The sequence below is a fragment of the Lethenteron reissneri genome, chromosome 47 (assembly GCF_015708825.2).
Source record: "Lethenteron reissneri isolate LAM-NWPU_2019-01 chromosome 47, ASM1570882v1, whole genome shotgun sequence".
In the NCBI taxonomy this organism is placed as follows: domain Eukaryota; kingdom Metazoa; phylum Chordata; class Hyperoartia; order Petromyzontiformes; family Petromyzontidae; genus Lethenteron; species Lethenteron reissneri.
In genome coordinates this window covers 2,766,887-2,779,902 of record NC_083825.1, presented here as the reverse complement: position 1 = coordinate 2,779,902, position 13,016 = coordinate 2,766,887, and the positions used below count along the sequence as shown (strand labels likewise).

The 13,016-nt window shown below is 54.5% G+C and overlaps 1 protein-coding gene across 2 annotated transcripts; it reads left to right on the top strand.

Annotated features, from left to right (window-relative positions):
- Nucleotides 1-3,481: 3,481 nt before the first annotated feature.
- Nucleotides 3,482-10,980, top strand: LOC133354396 (group XIIA secretory phospholipase A2-like). 2 transcript variants are annotated; one of them, XM_061571203.1, is made up of 4 exons: nt 3,482-3,599; nt 4,728-4,801; nt 8,568-8,736; nt 9,698-10,979. In XM_061571203.1, the coding sequence occupies exons 1-4, from the start codon at nt 3,503-3,505 to the stop codon at nt 9,817-9,819; spliced, it is 462 nt and encodes a 153-aa protein (XP_061427187.1). In that variant the 5' UTR covers nt 3,482-3,502; the 3' UTR covers nt 9,820-10,979. The 2 variants fall into 2 exon arrangements, with proteins under 2 accessions (XP_061427187.1, XP_061427188.1); XM_061571204.1 differs by having other exon boundaries at nt 3,516-3,588; nt 9,698-10,980.
- The last annotated feature ends 2,036 nt before the right edge of the window (nt 10,981-13,016 follow it).

The following is a 13,016-nucleotide window of genomic DNA, read 5'->3' as shown; positions in this document are numbered from 1 at the left end:
GAACTGCCCATGACTTGAGACTGACCCCTGACCCGCAGGCTCGAGCAAGCGCAAGCAAGCCCCCCTGCGCTCCGTGCCTCTCACCGTGCGCGCCAGTCCCTGTGGCCGGCTGGTTGGGCTTTCCACCCCGATGCGGTGATCCGCAAACGGGTTATTTGTCCAAGAAAGTCGACTGCAAACGTCTCGCCAGCAGGTCGGACTTTGTTTACAGCGGGGAGGGGGGTGAGGGATCGGCAAACCAAAAATCACAAGAAGAGCCATTTTCTCGCTCTATCTCTTTTTTTGGTAATTGATTGAATTCGATTTCGATTTAAAGCTTTCGTGACTGCAGGGATTCATCTTCTTGGTTGTTTCGGTAAAGTCACGTAGAAGGGAAGTAATAAAATAATAAAAATAAAACATAATAAAATACAATTCTCACGAAGTTCGGCCACAACGCAAGCAGCCGTTCTCAGGTGAAGACCAGGTCTGTCGGGGAGTTTCATTCAGACGCTGTCTCCCCGACAGACTTGGTCTTCACCTGAGGACGGCTGCTTGTGTTGGGGCCGCTGGTCCCCGGAGTCCCTCCCTGCTCCGTGCCTATGGCAGGGGCTCCGCCGTGCGCCGACCCCTCGCTGCTCTGCGAGCAGCTGCTGCCGTCGCTGGGCTCATCGCCCGACGGCTCCCCTCCCTGGTCCGTCCCTCCGCGAGCTCGTGTGAGAGGCATAGCTCGCCGCACGCCCTCGTTCACCTGCAGACGCTGCGTTGTCTCTCCACGGATCACGCGCTATTAAACGGGGGTCGGGGGCGAACGACGCTGCCCTCACACTGCGCGAGTCCCGGCGGCGACAGACGGATCGGGGACCTGCGGACGCACCGACCCCTTCACCCACACTACGAGCGCACACACCTGCACACACGCGACACCCACTCGTGCGCCGCTCTACGCAGCGCTCACTCACGTGGTGAACCACAGTGTACACACGCGCACCCACACGCTCACACTGCACGACAATATCACGCGAGACCATGCTTCGCTATTAATGATTTATTATCTGATACCTGGTAATTTAATGTTAAATCAGTGAGTCGACGAGGCTGGCCTACGCTGATACCTTTATACCTATTCCCGATTTATCTGCTATGATTCTAATTCACCTACTTACTTCCTGCTGGATGCCCACGGCGGTTCGTTGATCCCGTGCTCGCAGCGTACCTCGATGCGTCTCACGGACGATCGGGTCGCTGGACTGGAGAGCGTCCTGTCGCCTGGCGCTGGAGAGAAGAGCCCGATTTCCCCTCTGCGCTCCTCTATTTATCCTCCCTACCTCAAAGGGGATGCTGCGCTGAACAATGGGCTCGTGCACCCCAAGCCCGCGCACGGCGGTTCCCGGGCGCTGTTGATATGCTAATCAGTGAGCGACGTTGGCGGCGTACATCCTAATTACTCCCTTACCCTTCCTAACAATGGGGCCTGCGCGCTCAAGCGCAATTATCCCAACCCTCCATGACTATGCGCAACAGCCCCTGTGACCCCGCTATTCATGCTGTCCCGTGCCTCCCCTGCTTGCCCCGTCGACCCGTGGGAGTGTGTGTGGGGGGAAATGCGCCTCAACCGCGGTGGCCGAATGCCCCACGCCGCGACCACACCATATTAAGGCCGGCCGCAGCGCCGCGGTGCCACGTAGCACGGGGGAGGTCATCCAATTCCCTGATCGCCGGAAACCGTGAGAATTAATCCCGATAAGGGTCTCTCGGATAAAAACCGGTCGGCCAGGCGACCTCCCCTCGGAGCTCTATGGGGGGGGGGAAATGAGTGCGGGTGTGTTCATGTGAGGTGAGGTGAGGGGGACGCGGGGTCGGCTCCGTTGCTTGGTGGTGGCGAGGTCGGGGATTTGGTGCCTGCCGAACGGCTTCGTGGCGGCGGCATCACACTTGCGTTGTGGCCGAAACATCGTGAGATTTATTTTATTATGTTTTATTTTTATTATTTTATTACTTCCCTTCTACGCGACTTTACCGAAAGAACCAAGAAGATTATTGAATTCGGTCAAACGCGGAAATATTTCAAGAGCCGCGATGAAGTCGCTTCGAGAGCCGCACGCGGCTCGCGGAGTCTGCAGGTTGCCGACCCCCAGGACTCTGAAGAGACACAATTCTGCTGCCTTGCCGCCAGACGCGGTTGGCAAGAAGAGGACTCCCGTGTCAGCCGTGGCAGCACGAGGTGTGACCTGGTGACGAGGTGTGACGTGATGACGAGGTGTCACGTGATGAGGTGTCACGTGATGACGAGGTGTCACGTGATGAGGTGTCACGTGATGAGGTGTCACGTGATGACGAGGTGTGACGTGATGACGAGGTGTGACGTGATGAGGTGTCACGTGATGACGAGGTGTCACGTGATGACGAGGTGTCACGTGATGACGTAATAACGTGATCACGAGGTGTGACGTGATGACGAGGTGTCACGTGATGACGAGGTGTCACGTGATGACGAGGTGTCACGTGATGACGTAATAACGTGATCACGAGGTGTGACGTGATGACGAGGTGTCACGTGATGACGAGGTGTCACGTGATGACGTAATAACGTGATGACGAGGTGTGACGTGATGACGAGGTGTGACGTGATGACGTAATAACGTGATGACGAGGTGTGACGTGATGACGTAATAACGTGATGACGAGGTGTGACGTGATGACGAGGTGTGCGGAGGCTGGAGTTGACACGGGGGGGGGGGGTCCTGGCCCCGCCCCCCGAGTGGACTTTGTCCTCCGAGCTCCACGCGCCGGGTTCACCAGGGGAGGGGTCGGGAACTCCCACGTGTCGACCCGCGCCAGCCTCACTCCACGTTACCGCGGCCAGCCCAGGAGAGCGGGCGGAGGGGAGGGGAGGGGTGGGGGCTCCAGGTGATCTGGGATCGCGTCTCGTCACACCACTCCACTCCACGTTGCTGGGTGCCAGAACCCTTTGGACGTCCAAAATTAACAACAAAATTAACAACTAAAAAGGACCAGGCGGGGTTGGGAACATAGCGCGACGGGGACAGCGGACGCCGATATACGCCCGGAGAGTTTTTTTGCTCGGTACTCTCAACCCTCCACTCCGCGTTACTTCGGCGAGAGGAAGACTCGGAACGACCCAGCCGGCAGCATGACATCCACGCTGCCGTTCCTGCTGACGCTGCTGATGCTGCTGCTGGCGGTGGCGGTGGCGATGGGGGGGCATGGTGCATGGAATGAGAGCGAGCCGGATCCGGGGGGGGTGCATCGGGGGGGTGCGGAAGAGAGGGGCACGGAAGTGGGGGTCACGCAAGACGGGGTAAAGGAAGAGGGGGGCACGCAAGAGGGGGGCAAGGAAGTGGGGGGCACGGAAGAGGGGGGCACGCAAGAGGGGGTCAAGGAAGAGGGGGGCACGGGAGTGGGGGTCACGCAAGAGGGGGGCAAGGAAGTGGGGGGCACGGAAGAGGGGGGCACGCAAGAGGGGGGCAAGGAAGAGGGGGTCACGCAAAAGGGGGGCTGGATGTTGGAGCGAGTGGAGGCACTGGGGGGCTTCCTGGACACTGCGGTCGAGTACCTGGGCGGGAATGAGGGGACCTGCCGCTACACGTGCGGGAACGGTAACGGGGGGGTCGGGGGTCAATGCCCGAAACGTCGTCTATAACGTTTTAAAATCCTTTATATTAAGTTTGTTTGCTTGCTTGCGTGCTTGCTTGCTTGCTTACGACCGTGTAAATCTTTCGGTCGTTTTTTAACCCACTTCCCGTGATTCAATCGAGTTGACATTTTCCACACATACTCGTTGTGCGTGACAATTAATGTTCGTGAAATTTTTTTCCAAAATTTTACACTTTATAGGACAAAAATATTATATTTAATTACCAATTGTTTAATACTGCAGACAATCATCTGACCCATAGGTGGCAGCCATCTCAAGCCAGAGGACGAGAGGACTCAAGCCGCCACGCATATAAAGGATTTAGAGTGAAAAACTTTGTTTTTACGGGTTTACTTATTTTCTTCTCCGTTTAAGGTCGCGGTGTGATTGACTGCGTTGCGTTGTGGGTTTGTGTGTGTTTGTGGATTTCTATTGGGGCTGTTTAACGACAACCCGTACACCGCTAATCGCTTTTATAATCGATGAGCGGTTCTTAAAGGCATGAACCGGTAACCGTTTCCAGTGCACTGCCCTGGCAAATTGCTTTAGTTTATTGCTACAACGCACAATGGGGGTGGGGGGGTGGCATAGGTGGTGTGCATCAGACAGTCATCTCGGTCACTCAAACCCATGGCACCTGCAGGGTCTGTCCCGTGACCTCATGCCAAGCGGGCCCTTCGACACTTCACGTGGCCTCAAAGTGCACCTAGCCTGGCACAGGCGCCGTGGTGACGTCACCGCCACTTAGTGGTGAACGGAGGTTGTTTATATGTGTAGGTGGGCAGCGGAAGTGTAGCGGTTAGCGCGCTGCGCTACGAACCTGGCGACCCGAGTTCGATTCCCGCTCACGGCCAACACCAGTGACGATTATCTGAACCGGTCCTGGGCATCCCCTAGAGCGACTCAGCCTCAAACGAGTACCTGGTGCGGTGTGTAAACATCGACACTGGGGAGACAAAGGCGGCCGGGCGTGGTGCTGGCCACCCACCCCCTCGTGTGCCGAGCCGGCCTTAATAGGTGCTCGCTAACAGCACCTGCCCCCAAGAGGTCTACGAGTCTGACGGGGAGTCGCTGCGTGTTCTTGTTTCAGGATCTAAACCCGAGCCTCGGCCGGGCTTCGTGTCTGCTCCGAACGGATGTGGATCTCCTGTCTTCGGATTATACGTGCGCATCTCACACACAGCAGCAGCAGCATCATACACAGCGCATCACAGCAGCACACAGAAGCAGAATTATGCACAGCGCATCACACTCACAGCGCATCACACTCACAGCGCATCACACTCACAGCGCATCACACTCACAGCGCATCACACTCACAGCGCATCACACTCACAGCAGCAGCATACACGGCACATCATGAACAGCGCATCACGCACGCAGCAGCATACACTGCGCATCATCAACCGCCATTCGCCACTAAATGGGGGTGACGTCACCACGACGCTTGTGCCAGGCTATGTGCACGTTGAGGCCACGTGAAGTGTCGAACGCCCGCTGGCAGGAGGTCACGGAGCAGACCCAGGTGCCACGGGTCGACTGACTTAGATGAGTGGCTAATGCACCACCTGTGCCCTCTACTGTGCCAACTTGAGGTGCTTTAACCACCCGGCGCTCTGCTCGTTGTTGTGAGCGTCGCTCCTCCGTTGTTGTTGGAGGGCGACTGCCTCCGACTGCCTCCAACTGCCCAGTAGCGTCCTTCACGAGCCTGCTCCACAGGGGCCGATCTTGACACCCGCTGGTACCAGTCATCAGCAAGTCCACTCAGCTCTACATCCCATTGAGGCAGACTCCTCAGCAACCCGCGACTACCACCCATCCTTGCAGTGCCTCACGGCTCTCCGAACCTCCGAGCGAAGGCTGCGGTAAGCCTCCTCATTCTCTGACATGGGATGCTGTAGACGATGAGAGTGGGCCTGTCGCTTTTTCTCAGCCAGCCTGAAAACCTCCTCTATCAGCCAGGGTTTCTGGGGAGATCTGGACCGTGTACCAAAAGCAGCCATTGCAGCTGCATGAGCCATATTCCTAAACCTCGGCCATTTCCTCATGACATCAGGAGGAGTTGGGGACGATGCCAACCCTAGCCGCAAGCGATGATTAAATTCTCGCTTGCAACTTCAGTTAGCTGAGACCATGCCACAATGGGTTTGAATGGGGTCCTGGGTGTACACCCACCACCGGAGTGAAAGAATAGCAGGCGCATCTTACATTTGACAAGTCAATGGTCAGTGGGCAGATCAGCTCCACGGTAGGTCCTGGTGTCAAAGGACATGGGCCGGCATCCGCTGTTCTATCGCTATGTAGTCCAGCAGATGTTCTTGCTTGGACCCAGCATGCATCCATGATGTTGTGTGGATGCGCCGATGCCGGAACCGCGTGTTATTGAGCTGATCTGGCCCATGCCTTCCAATCACTCCAGACCAGGTGCCAGCATCATGACCAACTCGGGAATTGAAGTCACCCAACAAGATGACTCTATCCCGAGGGGCCACTTTAGCTAGCACCTGTGACAGGAGGTCATAGAAGGCATCTGACTTATCGGCCTTGCCTGCATCCCTCCACGGATGTTCGTCTTCAGTGGGGGCATAAGTAACCACGACCACCACTCCTCGCCTCTGGTTGATGGGAAGGCGAGCCTAAAGTATCCTGGGGCTTACAGCTTCCCACACCTCACCGTCACGCTCCCACTTCCCCTTCATTCTTTGGTTCAGAAGAAGAGCCACTCCCTGTTGTATTGCAGTCTCCTGCCCCGAGTAGAGGACTGTCCACCCCTCATGGTGGCAGGAGCCAGAGCCGGTCCACCGGACCTCCTGAATACCACAGAGATCCAGGCGGTACCGGTCCAGCTCCCGATAAAGGAGTAGCAGCCTCTCCTCCGCAGTGAGCGTTCGAACATTCCATTTGGCCACCCGTAGTGGTTTTTTGTTGTTTCTGGAGGAGCCCGAGGGTAAGGATTCAGTCTCCTGGCTCCGCCAAATGGGGTTTGGCCAGGAGACGTCATAGACGCCTGTCCCCCCGGGGCCTCCGGCACAGGCTTAATTACATTTTAAAATCGTGTTTTCGTGGTTACCAGCCCCTCGCACCCCGTCCAGAGCCCCCATTTGGCCGCTGTGGTGGTTACAAACGCCACGAGGGGAATGGCCAATCTAAGTTGGCCCTCCCCCCACGGCACTGCCCACCACAGCGTTGCCGTCCGGCACCAACAAGGAGGTAGGATGTTGTTTTTGCCGCATCATGCACACATCAACAACACCAAGTGGTAGTGACAGCTCTACGGTGCCTGTGTCAGGCTAGGTGCACTTTGGCGCCGCGTGAAGTGTCGAAGAGTCGCTGACAGGTCACGGGACAGACCCAGGTCCTATGAGATGACTACCTGAGATGACCGGCAGATGCACTAGCTGTGCTTTGTAAACGTCGCTCCTCTGCCCTCCGTTGTTGCTGGAGGGCGGCTGCCTCCAACTGCCCTTTAGCGTCATTCACGAGTCGTGTCAGCAGAGGACGATCTTGAAACTGCTGGTACCAGTTATCGGCAAGTCCACTCAGCTCCACATCATCCCGTACTGTAACCACGTCAGCCCGCCTCTTATCTCGCCCGTTTAGCCCCCTCTATCCGGCAAACAGAAGCTGCTTGGGCTTGCGGTGGCTGGATTGCAGGCTACGTGACCCAGCCAACGTTGACTCGCCTGCCGATGTCTAGATCTCTCCAGGATCTGCGAGATTCAATTTATAACGCGCGCAAATTTACGGACGTAATGGCCGTAACTCAGAGGCGCGGAGCCGAGCTCAGAGTCGCTCGAAAGCACGTGGTTATAGAAGTGAGTTTTTAAGTATTTCTTGAAGGAGGCGATTGAGGTGATGCTGCGAATGTGCAGAGAGATATTGTTCCAGACTGTTGGGGCTGCCACCGACTAGCAGCGCATAGACGTGACCATCCTGGATCTTGGTATCAAGAGGAGGTCGTGAGTCGCGCTGTGCAGGTATCTGTCAAAAAGTGTTTAATACCGGTTCAGATCTTTCTTTAAAAAGGGATCCGCGTTTCACATGCGTAGGTGAGGTGAGGATTGCAGAACAGTGGCCGTGAATACAACCACGTAACGCAGCTGATGAAAAGATTCGGAGGCCAGGTATGGGAACGCCCCCATTCTCTCCACAATTGCCCCATCACTCGCGAGGGTGTCGAGCGAGTGGAGTGTTTCATGATAAATAAATAAAAACACCCCAGGTATGGGGATTTTTGATGAGGCAAATAGGAAGCCCCACCTATTATTGGCACGCTCCAGGTTCGACAAGTTCAAACTAGAACGATAACAAAGACACACACACACAAAGATCCCTTCCGATAACCTTAACAGACTGTTGGGGACAAGTGCTGTTAGCGAGCACCTATGAAGGCCGTCACGGCACGCGAGGGGGTGGGTGGCCTGCACCACGCCCGGCCGCCTTTGTCTCCCTAATGACGATGTTTGCACACCGCACCAGGTACTCATTTGAGGCCGAGTCGACCTAGGGGAGGCCCAGGACGGTTCAGAAAATCATCACTGGTGTTGGCCGTGAGCGGGAATCGAACTCGGGTAGCTGGGTTCGTAGCGCAGCGTGCTGACCGCTACACCACCGCACATCTACACACACACACCTGTGCACCCACACACACAGACACACCTGGTACACCCACACACACACCCACACACACACCTGTGCACCCACATACACACACCTGTGCACCCACACACACGGACACACCCGCACATACACACGGACACACCTGTGCACCCACACACACGGGCACACCTGTGCACCCACACACACACACCTGTGAACCCACACACACCCACACTACCCAACAGTCCATTGAAGGCTACAACGGGGGGGGAGTTGTGGGGAATCTTCATCTGTCCGTTTTTAAAATAATTTCCTGTGTGTTGCCGGGCAGGGCGAGGTGAGCGCGCTGGGCGGGGTGACCCGCTGCTGTAATCGCCACGACCTCTGCTACGCGAGGTGCGGAGTCGCGCGCGTGGACTGCGACTTACGTTTCCGCCGCTGCATGGGCCGCGTGTGCGACCGCCTCGACTGGGTGTTCAACCTCTTCACGCTCTCGCAAGGTGGTGGCAGTGGCGGTGGGAACCCGGCCACCGGAGCCTCGACGGACTGTTAGCGACGGACACACACACACACAAATATCCCCCGTGTAGCCTGTAACAGACTGTAGGGGCAAGTGCTGTTAGCGAGCACCTATGAAGGCCGGAACGGCACACGAGGGGGTGGGCGGCCAGCACCACGCCCGCCCGCCTTTGTCTTCCCAGTGGCGATGTTTACACATCACACCAGGTACTCATTTGAGGCTGAGTCGACTTAGGGGAGGCCCAAGACAGGTTCAGATAATCGTCACTGATTTTAGCCGTGAGCGGGAATCGAACTCTGTTTCGCGAGGTTCGTAGCGCAGCGCGCTAACCACTACACCACCGCTCCCCACACACACACACGGACACACACACACGGACACACGCACGGACACACGTACACACACACGCACAGACACGTACATACGCACGCACGTACACACACACGCACGGACACACGTACACACGCACGCACGCACGGACACACGCACGCACACACGCACGTACACACTTGTGCACCCACTCACCCTCACGCACCTGTGCAGGGGAACGTGGTCAACACCACGCCCGGCCGCCTTTGCCTCCCCCAATGCTGATATTACTGGTAGGAACCTCCTGGTTACACCAGCCCACAGGGGATTATTGTGTCCGTCCGTCGTGCAAGGAGGGGCTGGGTGGGGAGGGAGGGGCTGGGTGGGGAGGGAAGAGTGGGGAGCGGCTGGGTGGGGAGGGTGGGGTTGGGTGGGGAGGGTGGGTAGGGGCTGGTATGGGTCTCTGTGTGAGTCTATGGGTCTCTGTGCGAATCTATGGGTCTCTGTGCGAGTCTATGGGTCTCTGTGCGAGTCTATGGGTCTCTCGATGCGAGCCTCATGGAGGTGAGCTCGGAATCTGCGGTGGTGGCAGCGTGGCTCCTCTTTCTCTTCTCTCTCCGTGCGGTGCGCAGGGAAGTGCGGCTCCATCATGGACGCCATCCACGAGGGCATGGACAACCTGGGCTGCCGACCTTTCATGCTAAGCCAGAGGGAGGCGTGCGTGTGTGTGCCAAGCCACGGACCCCTGGCCTGAGCCTGACTCTACTAGCCCGACCTACTAAATGAACCCCACTAGGCTGACCCTACTAGCCAGACCTACCAGATTAACTCCACTAGGCTGACTCTACTAGCCCGACCTACCAGATTATCCCCACTAGGCTGACCCTACTAGCTAGACCTACCAGATTAACTCCACTAGGCTGACTCTACTAGCCAGACCTACCAGATTAACCCCACTAAACTGACCCTACTAGCCAGACCTACCAGATTAACCCCACTAGGCTGACTCTACTAGCCAGACCTACCAGATTAACTCCACTAGGCTGACTCTACTAGCCAGACCTACCAGATTAACCCCACTAAACTGACTCTACTAGCCCGACCTACCAGATTAACCCCACTAAACTGACCCTACTAGCCAGACCTACCAGATTAACCCCACTAGGCTGACTCTACTAGCCAGACCTACCAGATTAACTCCACTAGGCTGACTCTACTAGCCAGACCTACCAGATTAACCCCACTAAACTGACTCTACTAGCCCGACCTACCAGATTAACCCCACTAGGCTGACCCTACTAGCCAGACATACCAGATTAACCCCACTAAACTGACCCTACTAGCCAGACATACCAGATTAACTCCACTAAGCTGACTCTACTAGCCCGACCTACCAGATTAACCCCACTAGGCTGACCCTACTAGCCCGACCTACCAGATTAACCCCACTAAACTGACCCTACTAGCCAGACCTGCCAGATTAACCCCACTAGCATAAAATGAGATGTGATAGAGCAAATCTGAGATCAGATTTGGAATCAGCACCCTGAAATTAGTCTAAAACAGCTGCAAAAGTCCAGGCCAGAATGATTTTTGTTGTTGACCAGTGTATAATCCGGGACTGTTCTCACCCCGTTAGCAGGCGCATCGCCTCCTTTGGCTGCCACTCCGCTGGTAGTCTCTCCCACCGGTCACCACCATCCATAAGCAGTCCCGGGGGTTGTATTTCAAGCCTGCTTCTTTGCGCACTTTTTAGTTGGCGGTTTTTCTGTGTTCTTCGTCAGTGCTGGCTGTCTGAGTGAGCCACTGCTGGTTGAATATTAAAATCGACTCGGAGATTGTCCTGATTCCCGTGTGCTTACACTCGCATCCCAATACCACGTTGACTTTTAACAACAACAACAACAACTAAATTTAGATTTAAAGCTTCGTGACTGCAGGGATTCATATTCTTGGTTCTTTCGGTAAAGTCACGTAGAAGGGAGAAAATAAAATAATATAAATACAAACAATAAAAATTCTCACGACGTGTCGACTGCAACGCAAGCAATCATCATCAGGTGTGAAATCCACAGCAAGATTTTCACACCTGATTTCACACCTGATGATGATTGCTTGTGTTGCAGTCGAAACGTCATGATAATTTGTATTGTTTTATATGTATATTATTGTATTATCTCCCTTCTACGCGATTTTACCAAAAGAACTAAGAATAACAACAATTAAACTAAACTATTTTTAAATCCTTTATATTAAGTTCACTTGCTTGCTTGCTTAGAACCGTGCAAATCTTTCGGTCGTTTTTTAACCCACTTCCCGTGATCCAATCGAGCTGACATCTTCCACACAGACTCGTTGTGCGTGACAATGTTCGTGAAAATTTTTTTCTAAAATTTTACACTTTTTAGGACAAAAAAATTATATTTAATTACCAATTGCTTAATGCTGCCATGCAATCATCTTACCCATAGGTGGCAGCCATCTCAAGCCAGAGGACGAGAGGACTCTAGCCGCCACGCATATAAAGGATTTATAGTGAAAAACTTTGTTTTTACGGGTTATACTAATTTACCAGGTAAGGCTCACTGAGTTATGTAGCTCTTTGTCAATAGCGACCTGCCCACAAATGATAGCTCAATGAAGTGGCCTATTACGTGCACATTTGTAGCAGCCAAATCCTCTAAAAGCACGTTGATTCTTAATGCGGAGGGAAAACCCGGAGGACCCACACGACCACGAGGAGAACATGAAAGCTCCAAATGTACAGGCGTCAGGATCGGGAATCCACGGACCTCCTGCACACCAGGCGAGGTAGTTAACATCTTTCCACCGTGACGCCCTAAAACGTTTTGGTTTAACCATGCTTGTTTGTTGTAGTACAGAGTTAGCCTGATAACTTTAATCTGCATTGTCTTATGGTTGTTATTTTTGATTTGCATCCCACTGGGAATTTTGCACACAGCGTTGGTGTATGTTGCTTTTTCTGGAAGACTTTGCTGTTATTTCGAGGATTTTTCTGTCGTAGTCACTTTAAGATGTTTCTTGTTCATGTTTTTGTTTGTTGCGGTTGCACCCGAGTCAAGAGCCGCATGGCTCACAGGGTTATACCTAATAAATGAAACTGAACTGAACTAAACCCCAATCGGCCAGTACCAGACAGCGCTATCCAAGTTGCAAAAAGATGACTATTTTATTTTATAATGTTTTATTTTTATTATTTTATTACTTCACTTCTACGTGACTTTACCGAAAGAACCAAGAAGATGACTAAACACGTTTCTTGAATTGAGCGAGGTTGTAAGAAGTTTGGGGGAATAGCAGAGACGATCGTGAGACACAAAGACAAAGATCACCCGTGTAGCCTTACATAGGCTGCTGAGAAAAGTGCTGTTGGCGAGCACCTATGAAGGCCGGCACGGCGCACGAGGTGATGGTGTGGGCAACACCCCGCCCGGCCGCCTTTGTCTCCCAAGTGATGACGATGATTACACTCCGCACCAGGTACTCGTTTAAGGCCAAGCCGACCTAGGGGAGCCCCGCGACCAGTTCAGTCACGTGTCTCTGCAATCAGTCACGCGACTCTGATGACTCCCCACCCACCAGAGAGTCGCTCACAAATCGCCCCGGGGAAGCGAGAACACGAACGAGAAACAACAACAACCACCACCACCAACCACCACCACCACCAACCACCACCACCACCACCAACCACCAACCACCAACCACCACCAACCACTACCACCACCACCACCCACCACCCACCACCACCACCACCACCAACCACCACCACCAACCACCACCCACCACCAACCACTACCACCACCACCACCCACCACCCACCACCAACCACCAACCACCACCAACCAACCACCACCAACCACCACCACCACCACCCACCAACCACCACCACCAACCACCACCACCACCAACCACCACCCACCACCACCACCA

What these genes read in the sequence shown, in the direction of transcription:
- LOC133354396 (XM_061571203.1), top strand. Translation starts at nt 3,503, where the DNA reads ATGTTGGAGCGAGTGGAGGCACTGGGGGGCTTCCTGGACACTGCGGTC. An exon ending in CTCCTGTCTTCGGATTATAC is followed by an intron (nt 4,802 to 8,567) that starts GTGCGCATCTCA and finishes GTTGCCGGGCAG; the next exon opens with GGCGAGGTGAGCGCGCTGGG. An exon ending in CCTCTTCACGCTCTCGCAAG is followed by an intron (nt 8,737 to 9,697) that starts GTGGTGGCAGTG and finishes TGCGGTGCGCAG; the next exon opens with GGAAGTGCGGCTCCATCATG.